The following is a 17988-nucleotide window of genomic DNA, read 5'->3' as shown; positions in this document are numbered from 1 at the left end:
GCTGATTTTTGTTTTAATTAATTCATGAATTAATTTTTTTTGGAAGTTTGTTGTGTGGGTTTTAAGGGTGGTGGTCTATGCCGGCACGTTCTGCTAGAGTTTCATCTTATGGACCTGCATTCTATTCAACTCGTTCCCATTTGCAGTTGCAGCGCGCTGGTGGGGCACAAAGCGCCTGGACTTTGCTCTGTACTGCCCCGATGCTCTGACTGCCTTCCCCACAGTGGCTTTGCCGCACCTCTTCCACGCTTCTTACTGGGAATCCACAGATGTTGTATCTTTCCTCCTGAGGCAGGTGAGTTGCCCCAACCATTTTTTTTATCCTGTTGTTTAACGGAAAGCTACTTTTTCAGGGTTTCATGGGGTGAACCGGTTAAATCTCTGCTCTTAGGTCATGAGGCATGAAAACTCCAGCATTCTGGAGCTGGATGGGAAGGAAGTGTCGGAGTTTACCCCCTCTAAGCCTCGGGAGAAGTGGCTCCGGAAGAGGACTCATGTCAAGATCCGGGTGGGTGTGAAATCAAGAAAACAGGCCAGATTGAGACGGCTTAGGAACATCAATCTGCTTTCAGTTTGTTATCAAGATCTTGGATTCAAATGTAGGGAAAAGTATTCACATCCCTCAACTTTACACCAGAAAAATTCACAATATTTTATTAGGATTAATTGACAAACACAGAATAGTGACTGAATATGAAGCAGATGGAAGAATGTGCCAATATCTTTCCATTTCACTGCAGTATACTTATTGAAAATACATTGAATTTGGCACTGAAACGTTTAAGATACATTTTGCATGCAGCTGTTGGTCACTTGACTTTAACTTTTCTATATAAATTCCTAAGGAGAAGACATGTTTTTTTTGTCCCTGGTTTTAAGAAAACACCCTCTCTAACTTGGTTTATTTTTACTCCAATGGCAGAACGTGACTGCCAACCATCGAGTGAACGACGCCGTGTTCCCTGAAGACAGCCAGCAGGTCATCACAGGTCGCTTCATGTACGGCCCTCTGGACGTGGTGACTCTAACTGGGGAGAAGGTAATCATGCATGCATGGCAGCAGAGAACTGGCTGTCTGAAACCTTTTAGTTTTCAAACATCATGTTTGAGTCTTGAATTCTTGCACAGATCGACCTTCACATCATGACCCAGCCTCCGTCAGGAGAGTGGGTGTTCTTCAGCACACAAGTGACTCAAAGCAGCGGCCGCGTGTCGTTTAACATCCCAGAGGAGAAACGTCTGGGCATCGGAGTCTACCCTGTAAAAATGGTTGTCAGGTGACTTCATCTTCTCAGCCTTTAAACACCAAACTGACTCCGTGTCAGGATTTATTGAAATATTCCTGCCTTCTGTGCATCTTGTTGATGTAATCCTGTCCTTTGGTTTAGTTTTCATTCTCTTCTGGCCTTTCCTCCCCAGAGGCGACCACACGTTTGCAGACAGCTACCTGACTGTTGTTCCACGTGGCACAGAGTTTGTGGTGTTCAGCATCGACGGGTCGTTCGCCGCCAGCGTTTCAATCATGGGTAGCGATCCGAAGGTCAGGGCAGGAGCTGTGGACGTCGTCAGGTATCCGAGTCATCCCGTAAAACTTTCAGTAGCTCCAAGATATCACTTAAATTAAAAAAACAAAACAAAAAAAAACATCACTTTGTGTCCTCTGCTGCTTCACCTCGTCACAGACACTGGCAGGATTTAGGTTATTTGATCATCTACGTGACGGGGCGTCCAGACATGCAGAAGCAGCGGGTGGTGGCCTGGCTGTCTCAGCACAACTTCCCACATGGCATCGTCTCCTTCTGCGACGGATTGGTCCACGACCCGCTCAGGCACAAGGCCAACTTCCTCAAAACACTGACAGAGGTAAGTGAACATACTTCAGGTTATCAACAGGTGCAGACAAATTTGTTGAGGATCTTCAGACAATTTTTTTTTTTGTAATTTACAAAGAAAATAATTTCTTTCCTGCATGTGGGTTGATTTCAGTCTAATATGAAGATCTTTGCTGGATATGGATCAACCAAAGACATCTCTGTCTACTCCTCCATCGGCATTCCTCCTTCTCAGATCTACATCGTCGGCAGACCCTCGAAGAAGATGCAGAACCAGTGCCAGGTACAAACTCAGAGGCTCTTAAAACAGACTAGTTCAACACGGCACCTCCTGCAACCAATTAAGGCTGAAGCGATTAATTGGATTAAATGTGATTAATCAGTTGTTGAAATAAATGTCAACTAATTTAGAAATTGATTAATTGTTAACTACAGTACACAGTCTCAAAAAAAAGCCATTTGCTAAAAGAACAACACACTGAAAGCTGTAATTAAGCCAAAACTGAACAAAGAATATATAAACATTTACATTTAGGGTAAAAACAAAACCTTTGTCTGCAAGTATGCTCTTCCCAACTCTCCTCAAGTGGTGAAGTTTTACCATCACCTGGTTCAATTTCTATAATAATTATAATAATATAAAATTAATATTCTCCCGTTTTGCCATTTAGTCATTAATCAGTTAATCCACACTAAAGAAATACTTTATTATTGCATGTTAGACAATAAAATGTTTATTTTCTTAGTTTAAAAAAGCTGCTGAATTATTTGTTCTTTTACATCTTTTACTGTATTTCTAACATTGCATAAAAAGTTGTAAAAGTTTAAATTAAAAATCTGCAGAATTTGGCAATTTTAAAAAAATCCGATTAACCATCTGAAGAATCGATTACAAAAATGTTAGTCGCAGCCCTGCAATAAATGAATATTTCATGTCTAAAGCCAGATTTATTCAGTTAACTTCCCCTTCAGCTCAAATTTTCCTCTCCTCCACAGTTCATCACAGAGGGGTACGCGGCCCATTTGTCCCAGCTGGAGTACAACCACCGCTCTCGGCCCGCCAAGTCCAGCAGCGCGCGCATGGTCCTGCGTAAGGGGAGCTTTGGCCTGGGCGCCAACAGCGACTTCCTGAGGAAAAGGAACCACCTGCTGCGCACCATCTCCTCCCAGCCGGCCCCCAGCTCCCCGACGGGTAACTTCCACAACAGGCCCGAGCGCACGCAGAGCCAGTCGGACAGCGAGCGGCTGGAGCGGGAGCGGCTGGAGCGGACCCAAAGCCACGGCCCGGGGGCGTCGCAGCGCAGCATGAGCATCACGGCGAGCTGCTGGGGCCGCAGCGGCAGCACCAAGCTGGAGCCGTTCCCGTTCAACCCCAAATGAGAGTACAGGCGCTGGGAGGACGAGCGCGGAGACAGAAACGCTGCGGGTTTGAACCAAATGGGTGAAACACCACCGAGGGGGGATCTGGTGCTGCGGATCACTTATCCGCAATGAAATTATTTTAGTGGAGACTGTGGCAGTTTTGTTGTTTTTGTTTTAAACTAGGCAAATCCTCCTGAAGCGACATGTTACACAAACATCAATGAATTTAAATGGCTTCTTCTGTTCAGTGAATATAAGGTCAGAACTCCTCCGATGGGCTGTTATACTTGACTACACACAATGAAGCACCTCCACGACGCTCTGATTCTGCTCTGCAGCTGACAGTTTGGCCAAAGCAAGCACAGAAACGGCAACAGAGACTCACTTTTTGTGCTGCAGATTTTAAACATCACCCCTTTTATTCTGTAAATCTGTGAAAGCAGAGCTGAGACTTGATTAACATTGGACTGAGCACTTTTATAAATAAGTGGTACTTATTTACCAAGAATTAATGAAAATGAATCCAAGCCAAACAGAAATTATTTAAGCAGACGCCTGAAACAGCCAAGACTAAAAGTTGTACACTCCAGTTTTCCTCACACCACAACTCAAAGAATCCCGCAGAGCAAACTCTGAACTGACCCTTTAAATATGATTAAAGCCGGATCTCTACTGCACCTGATGTTTGACTCAACTTTAGGAAAAACCTCTACTGTACAGCAAAGGTGCCAAAATAAGCAGTGTAGAACAACATGCTGTGTCTGAGCAGAGAGGATCACGTAAAGGTCTTCTGTGTATAAAAACATGGAATAAATTGTGTAAGTATATTGTTAAGCGCCTGAATGAGGCCTGTACATAGTTGTTACATCACAGTGCAGATCTGGTATCTGGTCCACTGAAGACCAGTTTAAAGTGTTTTCTTTACTATGAGGGTGACATGATTGATAATCAATGCTATTTAATTATATAGCCATGTTAAAATTAATTGATTTTTGTGAACAAAAAGGTGTTTTGAGGTTAAGTTTTTGCTATGTTATGTATTTTGTTTCTTCCAAATTGAGTTTCAGCAGCCAAAAACGCTGAAATCCCTGCCTGGCACAGTATTGTATTTTTATCATTTCACCTTGCAGATCACCAGGGTTGTATCAGAACTGATATCTTGTGTCATATATGGAATGTTTGATATTAGCCATGTTTGGCCATTTTGGATTTCCGCTGTTTTTTTTTCCCCCCTCCCTGGTTTTTACTGAGCTGTAAATGAAGCATTGAATGTGCTCTTAAATATCCTTCTCTGCGTTGCTGTCTCCCTCTCTGTTCTCTGCTGCACCTTCAGAGGAAGACAGAGCTCCAGATGTAAATTCTGTACGATACGTTGTGGAAACTAGAAATGCAGAGCCGAGACCTGCTGTATGATGTTTGATATTTATTTCTAAAGTTTAGTAAATTTTCATGCCTTTTTTTATTTGGTCCTTCTTGAGTTATCTCCACACTTATTGGCGCCTTTGGAAAAGACGTGTACGGAGGAAACAAAACTTATAATAAACTTGTTTCTTGCAGAAGTATAATTTGACACTGGAAAAATGAGAAAACTTCTACTTGTCTTTTCAGTGCATTTATTCAGTGTTTAGGCAGGGCTGGGGAAGATCTCATATTTAGAAATGTTTATTTAAAAATAAAATGTCCAATTTTTTTTCATGCCAAATTCAATTTCCAATTTTGAATGTTTTTTTTTCCTCACTTTTTCTTTTACAAATGACAGGAAGTATTTTCAACACTGGCTTTTTATTTCCACCATCTGTTCTGTGAGTTAAACTGAATTAAAACGTCCCAATAATTAGAACCTGTCAAACTAGATGGCAGCCTTGCGTGGGCTGACATCATTCCAGCTATCCAAACCCAAGGAGTGTATTGGTGGGGGGGGAAAAAAATCCAAATTTTTCTCAAATTAAATCGTCAAAACCCCAAAATCAATAAAAATTGATTTATTACCCCTACAATTATTTGCACCTTTAACAATTCCTAATGATAGTTCATTGTTCACTTTTGTAAGATGATCAGGGTTGTTGGAGATCTCACACGGAAGCCTAATTCTTTTAGCTGCTTTACAAAAGGGGAAAAACAAGAGAACGTGCCATTCATCAAAAAATCTTAATATTCCCTAAATCTGTGCCAGGAAAAACCCTCATCCAAACTCTTAGTATGCAGTGATCTTCTAAAAAGTTATGAGCGGTTCTGTTCTGTTGGTGAAATACAACTTCCTTTTGCTTCACCTGCTGAGTACCAGTGAGTGTATAACATCAATATTTCTCAACATAGGATTTATTTTCCCCATCGATGAATGAACGTGTTCAAATTAAAGGTTAGATGGGTGTGATAACATTAAAGCGTTACACCTCTCTACCAGGGGCTGCAATAAGTGTGGAGCTCAGTGTAACAGGCAGGTTCAGAGCTGAGTGCAGTGGACCAATGTTGACTCAAATGTAAGGGAAAGTTTGCAATACTGCTCTGAAGCACCACTGGATCAAACAGACATCACAGTGCACTGACAATCAGTCACCCCCCTGACCTCCACCCAGCACATATTTTACAGACGTCAACCTGCAGAAGGTTTCCCCACCCAGGTGAACACGCTGCCAGAAATGCACGGGTTGCACATTTTACAGTGTGGAGACTTCTCACAATAAAGTGGCTCTGGCCTGATAAATATGTCAAATATTACGGTTGGATTCTTTCTACGGACACAGTTGGGTGTTTTTTTTTGTTGTTGTTGTGATTTTTGCCATTCAAGCACAGAGGCATCTATTTGCAGTCAGCACAGCAGAGCGCGGTGCAGTTTAATGAAACATCTGTGATTAAACCCAGGTTCATCTAGGTTGAAATTATACAACGTTTGTCCAGTTAATCCTCATATTTGGATTTTTTTTTTTTTTTTTGTAACACATAATCCAGCACAGAGCTGACAAACATCCCTAGAGATGAACAGCCCCAAGTAAGATCAGCCATGTTATTTTCTTTGATGAAATGCCGTTGTGAAGACAATGTACAGGGGAAGTGCTGCAGAGATCATGGATGTTTTTATACCTGTGGGCAGACTGACTACCTGAACCCTGGCTTGTCCTTTTTCTTTTTTTTTTCTGCCTTTATCTGATGCTTTTAGCCCCAGAATGGAGGCTGTTCATGCTGAAACTGATAAAGACGTTATTTTTCCAAAGCATGAGAACAATAATTCAGGGTGTCCAGCTGTATGAGTGTCCTGCATTTCTGAGAAGTGCCCCTGGTTCAATACAGTTGATTTGAGATGATTGAAATAATGTTTGCTAACTTCATAGATGACTGCTTCAGGCAAAGGATAAAATGCTGTTCTGTAGTTTACTCTGGTACTTGAGCCACTTCTTCTTATTCCACTATGGGCAACTGTTCAATAAAAATCATCTCTGGTTGAATCAGCGCAACAGGTAAAACATGCAGGACACCAATCCTTAAAGATTAACTACTTAAAACTACCTAATGTGACATATTTATTCATTTTTATTCATATTCAATTTGTCTCTACCTTTGACCTGGCTCAGTCCAAAACTAACTATGTTTCACAAACAGTTAAACTGTATATATTTATTTATAGATAAACTGGCAAATGTAAGAATTGTACAGGTCACATATCTTGTAGGATTATATTTGATGCTATTCATTCCCTTGTGATTTTATGAAGAGTGTATAAAGAAAATATAAAGCACTGACAAATGGTGGCCTTTTTTTATATTTAAAATATCAGACAGAAATGTATCAAATGAAGCACGACTAATTTCTTGTTCTAACTTGTGACTTTTGCAACAAACTAGTTTTATCTCTCTGGTTGAATTGGAGCAACTTGTAACGTGGAAAAAGTCTGGAAGTGTTTTGAGCTTTAAGCTATGAAGGAGCAATGCTTTTTGTCCAGTGGTTATTTTATTCCTTCAAGATTTTATTTATTATTTTATCCATGCTGGGCTGTTTTAACTCATTTTCATGCACTCCAGGTATTGTGCTGGACCATGTAAAATATTTCTGCTTTAGGGAGTTTCAATAAAGGTCACATCCTTAGAGCCTGATAGATGCATCATCCCTCAGCTCTTCTTTTTCTGAATGGGGTGATTATTTTGAGATAGTCATCCTTCCTAATTGCTCCTTAAACTTTGTAAGACACACCAGGACCAGAGGCAGGTAAGCAGACCCCCACCATGTTCAACTCTTAGTACAATTTTAAAATGTTATTCCAGAAGGTGTCCATCTTGTCAGGTTAATGGCTGCATGTTCACAATCCACTAAATCCATGTTGTTGTTAAACTGGGCTCCCTTTAAGGATATGGATAAGGTGGGATAACAATAATCTTTTGGGATGACTCTAACCTCAACCCAGGCAAAGGTTTGTGTGTTGATATAATCACAATAGACCATAAAATAATTAATTATTATTAAATTTAAGATGCTCTGTAAAAAGCCTCTTTCACACTTTGATACAGAGCCTGCCAGTGTGCTCTGCTTTGAAGTTGCCAGTCATTTTTTAAGAGATTGCAAGTTTTAATTTTTTGCCTAAAAGAATAATGCCTGGAAAAGTCTAACTTTATTTTCCAAAATAGACCCTGAATAATTCCCAGGCCAGAGTTTAGTGGCCTTATTAAAGACATTTTGATAAAGGTTGAGTGATTAGTCTGAAAAATGTCCAAGGCGGAAAACTTGAATACATGAGACTCGGAACACTTCAAAAATATACGTTTCAGGATCTTTTGACAAAACAAAACAAAACGCAATTAGAAAAAGAGAGAGAGTTGTCCAAATCCAAAAAACAAAATACATTATATCAAACAGAAATATGTATGCAAAATGGATGAACAGTAACAAACATACATGGAAGATTTGAATGTGATTTATTGTGTTTCATATTAGTTATAACATAAAATTATGCTTTCGGGTTTTTATAAAATAAAGAAACCTGCGTCTGCAACCTAAACATAAACCTAAACCCAAACAGTGAAAATCTCTACAGTATATTCAAAAGAATCAGAAGGACTCAGAAACAAGCAGGACGTAAACAGTCTGTGTTTTCGTCTGGAGGTTCTTCTATCTGTTCATTCCCAGTTTCCTCTGGAAGGCATTCCCATCTCCCATTGTAGCTTGCTAAGAGACAAAGCAGAGATTTTTGTCATCCAGCTAACAGCAGCTACGTGTCCTTCGCCTAAAAGTGATGACATTCTGTTTACCTTGTTGATCTCTTTGTGTTTCTCTCGGGTCACTATCTCCTCAATGATCTCTCCTTCTCCTCTCACCAACCTAGACGGATGAAAATCAGACATCTGAAAATCGGGAACGTTTTATCCTACGAATGTTGAATAAGTTAATCCTTTGTCAGACCTGGTTCTTCCTGTTTCTGGGTCCACCACTCTGCGGATCACACTCTGCCTGGCCTCATACTCCTCCTTGGTGAGAGGCCTCTTAGTGGCGAGCCGGGCCTTCTGCTCGTCGGTCATGACTGAGGAATGCAACAAACCAAGAAACGTTTAAACGGATCAAAAACTCAACTCCATGGAGCTCAGGTTCGAGAAAAGTGTGGAGCCAGGCAGAAAACAGCAAATAGATAGAGAACACCTTCTTAAATTGCGTTATTTGCTCAGAAATGTTCATACTGATCTCCCCAAATATGTGCTTTCGATTTGTGGAACATGGTACAGGTATTTCTCTACCCTCCATAGCGTGAGGTCTCACCTGGCCCCAGCTCCACCTCCTCCTCCTCCTCTTCATTCGGCATCGCCTCCAGGTAGGATGGAGGTTTCTCTGGAGGTCTCTGCAACGCCTCCACCTCCTTTTTCAACTTCTTCTCCTTCTTCTTCAACTTCTTTTTCTCCTTTTTCCTCTGCTTCTTCAGCTTGGCCTTCTGCTTCTTCAGTTTCTTCTTGGCTTTGCTCTTCTTCCTCTTTCTTTTCTCGTCACTTGAGGAGGATGAAGAGGAAGAGGAAGAAGAAGAGGAGGAAGTGGATGATGAAGATGTGGATCGCGTCCTCCGCCTCTTTATTTGCTCTTTCCCATCTGAGGAGAAACACATGTTCAGGATGCTTCATAAGCCTCTCTGGTGGATTTTTAATGAACAAAGCACTCCCAACCTGTTATCTTCTTCTTCGTGGAAGTAATTTTCTTAGCCGACCTGCTCCTGCTGGAAGAGGAGGAGGAAGACAACGAAGAAGAAGACCGTCTGCGTTTCTTTTTCTCTGTTTTTTTCTCCCTAGTAACTCGGTCCGATGATCTGGTGCGATTCATTTCGGAAACAAGTTGTTTACAAAGGCTGAGTTACAGGAAACGTTGTCCGGAGCTTTGTTCGTCTGTGATTTCCGCGTCATGACACAAGAAACGTTCCTAGTTCCTACTTAAATTTCTAAAAACCTTCAACAATGCTCAAAAACTTGCCTAAATGAATTAAATTAAATTAAATTAAAAATATTTGATAATAGATATAATTGTTAAAAGTATCTTTGCAACGCAATACGACAAGAAATTACTTATTTCGCATGTAATCTGGGACAAGTATTTAATTTATCGAGCCTGGAGGCGCTAATAGTCTAAAATTACGTTTATTTTAGTGACAGTACACTTAAAATAATGAACTAAGAAAGCCTATTTAATTATTAAAGACATAATTCAAGAGTATTTTGTGGTACAATATATTCCTGAAAATTAGTTGTGTACAAATTTGTGCCAGTCATGCCTTTTCATTGGGGCCTGCCATGCCAATGGCAGGAACCTATTACTCTACACCCAATAAGGTGTCTCTTTATTGGGGCCTGCCATGCAAAGCAATGGCAGGAACCTATTACTATACACCCAATAAGGTGTCTCTTTATTATTGGGGCCTGCCAAGCAATGGCAGGAACCTATTACTCTACACCCAATAAGGTGTCTCTTTATTATTATTGGGGCCTGCCATGCAAAGCAATGGCCTGTTCTTTAGTTCTTCTTCAGTGACCGTGAATAGAGCTCAAAACGCTGGATTAAACCCTACAAAAGTGGTATCAAAACGTGCGGCTTGATCCCGGCATTGGAGCTATTACTTCTGGTGGGATTCTGAGTTAATATGGCAAAAAGAAAAAAAAGACCCCCATAAAACCAACTCCATTAGTGTGTATTGCCAATATGGCTCCTCTGAGCAGCAGCTCCTATAATGAGCTCAAGTTTTAGCAGCTGCTTGCTAATTGCTGCTGGCTAGTCTGGAGGAGCCAGACTAGCTTGTGACTTTCCACACACTATTGACTACTATTTAGCGAAGCTTAGGCAGTTCATTAGCATTAGCCTTTTAGCTTAAATAAGCCATTACCTGTTTTTCTGACTTATTAGCCATGTTTAGTATACAGAATGGAGTAAGTGAATTACAGTCAACATGCTGGTGATGCCTCACAGGCTACTGAAAGCATTTAGGCTTATGTTAGCATTTTGGCTAATTTTAGCTCGTACGCTCATTTTAACACGCTGAATAGTGCAAGTCCATGTCAGTCGACGTTCTCGTGATTCTCCTCATGCTGTTGATCGCGCTGCAGCTTTCTATGGCGTCGATGCTAACTTTCAGTGTCGGAACGCTGGGTCCGGACCGATGGGCGCCCTTTGGCAGGCCCCGTTTAAATTTCTTCAGAAATTTTCTAGTTTGATTTATTACCACTGCTTGTATTTTTACTTAGGTCTGGAGAAGCTGTTAGCACTGCAGTAGAACGTTTGTCATCTGATTACTCTGGTCTTCTTGTTTCCTGTGGTAAATGAGATTTTTTGGAGCTTTCTTCTCGTCACTAAAGGCCAGGTTTGTGTAATACTGGACTAACTGCCAACAGATTCTCTCACCAGAGATACTATGTGCCTTATGGCCACTTCTCTGATCCTTGTGTTAGCAATGTGTTACTGCTATTTATTTTCAAAGGGTTGATTACTGAAATTCCCTAAACTTCTTTCAACTTTTCATCACTTTAAACTTCTCTGCAACTTTGTTTATGACCTCTGCTGATGTTTTCATGGAAAAGTTGCACATTTATTTTCAACATTTTGTTCTGGTCGATCATTTCAAACCCAGTCAATTTCATCTTTAAAAATTAAAAATGTTAAAAGTTCAAATGGTGTGAATACTTTACTCATTTCCACATGCATAGATTGATATTCTGTCTCAGGTGAGTCCAGCATTTCAGGTCCCATTTAATAAAATCCCCCAGTCTTAAAATATTTTCAACAAAAAGAACTGATGCGAGAAGAAAAATGCAACATTTATTCCATAGTTTTCTTTGCAAGGCAATAGTGAATCTTTAAAGCTCGTATTTTAACAATCTTGTTCCTGATAGCCCTTGACACACTTACGTGAGGCTAAACTAAAACTCTGCTTCACTGCTCACCTGCTTGGAGTCATATACTGCCATTCATGTGTAAAATATTGTCTCTGTAGCAATAAATAGAAACATCTTTTTAAAACCATCAAAGACGTACATTTAAAAATTATAAATACTGTTACAAAGCACATGCAGCTGCATGAGTTAGTGTAACAGGCTGCAAATGGTTGGACTTGACACGTTGAAAGAAAAGCCTCTGAGCGATCATCTTTCCAGTCTGTGTGCAACGTGGAGCTCACTGCGCCGCTCCAAGTAAGAAATCGAGAGGGTGGTGCTGGGAGGAATGCGTCCATGTTGCTCAGGTTTACCGTGTGGCTCCATTAGGATGTGGCAGCCACACGGATCCTCTCTGGGGGAAACTGCAGGACACTTTTAGCAGCTTTGACGGTGTTCTTCATGAGCATGGCCACGGTCATGGGTCCGACGCCTCCGGGAACAGGGGTGACAAACCCAGCCTTCTTCTTCACAGCTGAAATTGGGCAGAAAAAATAAATTACAAAAGACACAGGAGGAGGGAGTTCCTGCAGAAATCCAATCGTAGTTCATCTCCCATACCTTCAAAATCCACATCTCCAACCAGCCTGCTCTTTCCAGTGACAGGGTCCTGCACTCTGTTTATTCCAACATCGATCACAGCAGCTCCCTCTTTGATCATGTCCGCTGTGATCAGGTTGGGAATTCCTAAAAACCGTGTTGAGAGCCATTAGACGAGACATGCAAGTGAAGATAACTGGAAGATTTAGGATGTAAGCAAACGGAGACAAACCTGCAGCAGCCACAATAATGTCAGCTATTTTAGTGTGCTGGCAAAGCTGTTCCTTTGGAGTGTAACGGTGAGAAATAGTGACTGTGGCATCGCCTGTAGCAGTTCAGAAGAGAAACTGGGTGTTAAAATATGTGCATCATACAGAGCCTAAGATTTGATCATGATAACACTGAAAAACATTAATCACACTTTGTTTATTGCTTGTGAATCACAGAAAATCCCAAATACATTGGAATCTCTTATTCTAATGTGAGCAAATGTGGAAAAAGTTAAGGGGTGTGAAAACTTTTACATGTTATAAATTGTAAACATTTAGAAATCCAGACAGATGATGTACAACTGACCTCCAGGCCTCTCATGTTGCCCGTCTGTGTGCAGTAACATGGCAATAGGCATGCCCACATTCTTGGAGCGTCCGGCAACAACAACATTCTTCCCAAAGGTAGGAATACCTGGAAGACGCAAATATAGAATATAGTTACATTTTATTTAATTTCTTAAAAAACACGATTACTGTAACGAGGCCAGTACAGCTAGGAGCCAGTCCTGCTACCTGTGCGTTTGATAATTTCCCAGACTCCCCAGGGAGTGGCAGGGAGCATGGTGGACTGATCCAGGCACATTCGGCCAACGTTGACTACGTGGAAGCCGTCCACATCCTTGTTAGGAGCCACTGCATTGCAGATTGTGCGTTCGTCAATGTGCTCTGAGCGAAAGTTAGAGTTTGGACAAATATAAGACACTTACAAGGTCAAACATCTCCATGTTGGCTAACAAGAAAGTAGATAATCTGATTCAAGAGGCTCCTTATAGCTATAGGTCTGATCTGTTCTTAGCATACCTGGCAGAGGCAGCTGGACCAGCAGGCCGTCCACACCAGGGTCTGTGTTGAGTTTATAGATTAGGTCCAGTAACTCCTCCTCGCTGATCTCTGAGTGTTTGAGAATTGTCTCACTTGAGATTCCTGTGAGAGTAAAAGGTGAGAAGACAGAGCAGCATGTGAACTAAAACTGACCATTTAAAAATTAATTTTTAATAATATTCCATTTAGGTGCACTGGTACTACAGTCCTCGGTGGCATTTTAATCCTCATATCAGATTCAGATAAACTTCAGGGTAGTTACATTTTACCCACTCCCATTATAGCAGTTAACTTATAATTTCTCCTTTAACATATGCACACATGTATTGTTTGCAACCTGCTAAAGAAACATTAGCTTTGGAGAGTTTTAAGAGCCTCTCTAGTTATGGTGTCCTCCTCCAGCCTTGTCCATCACAGTTCTAATTCTATTAAACTTTTTATTTATTGCTGAGGCTGCAGATATTAATATCAGTCAAACATCTACTTTCTTTCTAGACATGTCTTGGATTATAAAGTTTAACACACGTCTGTGCTACATGAATACAGTGTTCTTCTGTCCTTCCTATTAGAAAAAAATGGGCATCTGTATTACATGACATGCATGTCCCAGGGAAACAGCAGGTGGCAAACTGCTAAACAGTAGTTCCTCACTCTTATCAACTTCAATAAGAAAATTATGAATGATATACATTATTTATATTTGTTTATTTAAATTATTAAAAGTGCAACAAAGTGTGACCTTTAGGATAAAAAAGAAACTCCTGGTGACTGAAGAGGTTTTAAGCCAGGAGTCAGAGTTGAAATTGTGCCAATTGTTTTTACACTTGGAGATGGTTCTCCCTGCTTACCGACGTCGGCTGCAGCCCGAGTCTTGTTGAGAACATAGGAGTGACTGGCTGGGTTGTCTCCAACCAGAATGACACTCAGGTGGGGTCTCCTGTTGCCGGCTGAGACCCACTGATCCACATCGGCCCGGGTTTCTTCCCGGATCTGACGAGCCAGCTTCCTCCCTGAGATGACCACCGCCTCTGCCCTAACAATGAGAAACATAGTGAAGCGTTACACAGGAAAAAAAGAGGAGTGAGAAATGCATTTCATTTATTTTCTATTATCAGTAATGAAGTTATGGAAAATGAGCTGGGAGCATCACTTTATCTCAACTGTTGATCTGTTCAGTGCCAGTTTAAACCTTACTTCCTGGAAGTGTAAGATGACAGGACATTTAACACCTGAGCGCCTCTCAGCTGGAGCTGCATCAGCGCCAGCTTCCAAATTTACCAACCACAACTCTCCAACTGACTAAAGTTAACATGCAGCATTTATAGGTCTATGCACTGCTGCCCCACTACTTTGTCCCAATTCTGCAAGGTTCAGCTACATTACATAATAACAAACATAACCAAACAGCTAATAACTAGAGAGTAATGAGCCATCATCAGTGATGTAACCACCTCTGTTGCTCTGCCAAAACCAATTAAAACTGGGAAAAAAAAAAAAAGTATCACAACCAGGAGCAAATGAGTAGAGACTGCAAGGCAGCGAGATGTCAGAGATTTAAAACTTTACTGTTCTTTCAGATGCATTCATAAACTTTCCTGAGACGGACTTGGGAGACATTTATCCACCAGCTACACTTTCAGAGTTTGTTCAGGATTTGTTCAAGTTTTAAAAGCCATTTTTGAGTAGGGCTGCACAATATTAGAGAAAAATACTGCAGTGATGATATTGATTAGGATTAATCCACATTTTTCTCCCTCTGGTTGTTTTCCCATTAATGGTCTCTTTCCATGAGCTTTTGGATCTTGGTATGCATGTAGGGTCTAGGTCAGATGTGAGGCAGTGAAAGTCTATCCAGCTGGCCAAATATATTATGGGAAAGGATCATCTTTATGTAGACATCTGAAATATTATACCCAAACAAACATTGCTTCCATGCAGTTCTTCTTGCACACACTGATGTTGTAGAGACCTAGTGATTCAAATATACTGTGCACCTCGACTCTCGTCTTATCGTGCATATTAACAGGATTGCTTTGATGCAAGGTTGAAATTTGGAAACGTTTGGATGTTAAGGAGCAACATGTGTCCAACACACCATTGGTTTGACATTATCCATCTTGTGATCATTCAGATCATATGCAGGACTCACAAGGTTTGGTTTCTTAACATGGGGTTAGGCTGCACACTAAATACCTTCACGGGATGCGACTTTACCATCTGTGTGATGAAACTGATGACAGACAGCATGACCCAATTTAGCATGCAAGACTGAATATTGTCACGCTAAAGTAAGAAAAAGGTCCCACAGCTTACTAAGGAAATCATTTATTTTGGTTAAACCAGAAAAATACATACTCATCCATTCATTCATTTTGCTAATCAGGTTTACTGTTTAATGGCTTAAGAGTGTGTTCTGGTTGTAACTGGGATTCTCCTGGAGGAGCTGGACCAAGTGGCTCAAAAAAGGGAGGTCTGGGTCTCTGCCGAGGCTGCTGCTTCAACACACAAACCCAGATTAAGCGGAAAATAACGGATGGATTACCATGAGCAAAACTGTTCCAGTTTAAACTTAAAGTTGTGAATTAAAATTAAGTTTTGGCTTCAAACATTTATATTATTCTCAGAGGTGAGCTATTGTTTCTTACACAAACTAAACGCAACACAACTGATCTGAACTTGACCAATAAAACTTTAGGATCCATTTGATAAACTGCAGTGCAGATACGTTTCTCATGCACATGAGATATTAATTACTGAAATAATTACATATGTGGTTGTTCCTTCTGTTAACTTTAAGTATTATGGAAAACAGTCATGTTTACAAGTCTTTATGCATTTCTAAAATATATATAAAATAAATGTACTTACTAAATAAATTATTAAAGATGATGCATTCTTTACTGTTTGGATTTATTATTAAATATATTTATTTAACTCTAATGCTCGGACATCTGCATGGATTTTCATCGAATGCAACCAAACACCTCGGTCCCCAGCTGAAACTTGTCTCCTTCAGACCCCCAGCCTGCAAACGCTCTTCCAGATTTCATCAGCCAAGCCAACTGCAATGTTACCGGCGTACCGCAGGGGGCGGTATGCCAGTATGGGGAAAACCAATACAACTGAGGACATTTAGTACAGCGAAACCAAGAAAATCGCTTTTTAAAAATCAACATGCTCATCCTCAGTGTGCGCTAAACATAACAGAGAAGCGATGTGCTGAGGAGAACTTCGGACGCACATCGAGCCCGGCTTTTAAATGTGCTCGACCGCAGCGTTTCGTGCGCCCTGAATGAATCCGTTACTAGTTTCCCTCGGTTTTTCCCGGCGGAAATATCGGCTCACCTGGAGGGGGACGTGTGCAGGCTACAGACTTGATGCTGGACGTGCTGGCACAGTTTCCTGAGAGTCCTGATCGTTGCCATTTCTGATCTTCTGAAAAGGAAGGAGACACACCACCACCGGCTGGTTATGAAACACACACTGAGAGCTCCTCCTCCCCCACCGAGCCTGGTAGAGAACTGTCTGGGAGGGAGGAAGAGGAGCAGAGAGGCTTTAAAGCCCTGCCCCCTCCCCTCACGGTTCCTGCGTCACCTCTATCTCCCACTCCCACACCCTCCGATAGGTTTCCCACAAGGCTATCTGCCCCCCCCAGCCGTTCAAAGCTTAAGCTTTCACACCCTCTCTGCTCTGCCCTTTCTTTCTCACATTGCGTTACAACCACAAATGTTAATTTATTACGATTTTATGTGACTGACCATTAAAAAATAAATAAATAAATAAATAAATAAATATATATATATATATATATATATATATATATATATATATATATATATATATATATATTTATATATAATAAAATAATAAATAAATAAGTTCTATATTGGAGAACACAGATTATAATTGTAACATGAGGCTTTACTGATGGTTTTATTAGATTTAATACCTCTAGAATTAAAGTATTAATTGATATACCTTAATTGATATGCGGATTATTTTTAGCATTAAAATCCACATACCACCACCGTTAGAGCTGAAACACATACAAGATGTATGTTATTATTAATCATTTTACATTTTCATTGCTATTTTAAGTTTAAGCCAAATAAACATCAAGAGACAAAGTACACATTAGTAGTAAATATTTTTTACAATTACCTCTTGACCCTTCGGATCGGAGGGGCTGCCACTATGAAACAACAAGCTTATCCTGTAAAAGTAAAAAGCAAACTACAGTAATAACGCGAAGCTTCGTCTTACAAACTGCTTTAACTGCCTTAGTTTTGGGATAACAAGCTAACCGCTACAAACCAGCACTAAACAGGAAGTGAAAGCTCTAAAATAAAAGCATACAGCTCAAACCGGAAGTTGAGGACTTCACCACAGGCAGTGATGAACTTATGAACTTTTCCAGGAAAAAGGTACATGGAGACATGCATTTTCAACTAAGAAACACAGAAAAAATAAGAATAAGAGACTGTATAGTTGGCAAATTTACAGCATCAGAAGATGAAACCTTAAAACCTTTACTGTTTTATCTTATTGAGGATGACATAAAATATTTAATTTGTTAAAAACCAAACACTGAGAGGTAATTTTTTTTGACAATGTTTTAATTTTTTCTTCAAAGTTAGAAGGTTACATACACTGAAATAAAAGAAATAATTTTAGTGATACTGACTGACCTAAAAAAAAGTTTTGTCTGATTTAATGTCGGGTATCTAATGGAGTTATATATCCTGTAGATCAGTGGTCCCCAACCCTGGTTCTCAGGGA

The 17988-nt window shown here is 40.4% G+C and overlaps 3 protein-coding genes across 8 annotated transcripts in view; 1 reads left to right on the top strand and 2 right to left on the bottom strand.

The window, feature by feature from the left end:
* LOC122828793 (membrane-associated phosphatidylinositol transfer protein 2-like) overlaps positions 1–6931 on the top strand; it is a 54373-nt gene extending 47442 nt beyond the window's left edge. For all 6 annotated transcript variants that reach the window (XM_044112702.1, XM_044112701.1, XM_044112699.1 and 3 more), the window contains 8 exons: positions 147–295; positions 392–508; positions 923–1039; positions 1129–1277; positions 1420–1569; positions 1683–1863; positions 1987–2115; positions 2829–6931. In XM_044112702.1, the coding sequence (XP_043968637.1) occupies positions 147–295; positions 392–508; positions 923–1039; positions 1129–1277; positions 1420–1569; positions 1683–1863; positions 1987–2115; positions 2829–3212 (1376 nt within the window). In that variant the 3' untranslated portion in view covers positions 3213–6931. The remainder of the gene's footprint in view (positions 1–146; positions 296–391; positions 509–922; positions 1040–1128; positions 1278–1419; positions 1570–1682; positions 1864–1986; positions 2116–2828) is intronic.
* A 1150-nt stretch (positions 6932–8081) lies between these two features.
* Positions 8082–9551, bottom strand: arl6ip4 (ADP-ribosylation factor-like 6 interacting protein 4). The gene is made up of 5 exons (XM_044111897.1): positions 9329–9551; positions 8934–9254; positions 8583–8700; positions 8432–8501; positions 8082–8348 (listed from the first exon to the last, which is right to left on the bottom strand). Exons 1-5 carry the CDS (start codon positions 9480–9482, stop codon positions 8292–8294), a joined length of 720 nt encoding a protein of 239 aa, XP_043967832.1. The 5' UTR covers positions 9483–9551; the 3' UTR covers positions 8082–8291.
* A 1891-nt stretch (positions 9552–11442) lies between these two features.
* Positions 11443–17497, bottom strand: mthfd2 (methylenetetrahydrofolate dehydrogenase (NADP+ dependent) 2, methenyltetrahydrofolate cyclohydrolase). The gene is made up of 9 exons (XM_044111428.1): positions 17371–17497; positions 16555–16644; positions 14058–14242; positions 13189–13311; positions 12901–13053; positions 12692–12799; positions 12348–12440; positions 12137–12262; positions 11443–12050 (listed from the first exon to the last, which is right to left on the bottom strand). The coding sequence occupies exons 2-9, from the start codon at positions 16632–16634 to the stop codon at positions 11902–11904; spliced, it is 1017 nt and encodes a 338-aa protein (XP_043967363.1). The 5' UTR covers positions 16635–16644; positions 17371–17497; the 3' UTR covers positions 11443–11901.
* Between the last annotated feature and the right edge of the window lie 491 nt (positions 17498–17988).

Source organism: Gambusia affinis, linkage group LG03 (genome assembly GCF_019740435.1).
Source record: "Gambusia affinis linkage group LG03, SWU_Gaff_1.0, whole genome shotgun sequence".
NCBI lineage: Eukaryota > Metazoa > Chordata > Actinopteri > Cyprinodontiformes > Poeciliidae > Gambusia > Gambusia affinis.
The sequence above is the reverse complement of the archived record's forward strand: the minus strand, read 5'-3'. Positions and strand labels throughout refer to the sequence as shown.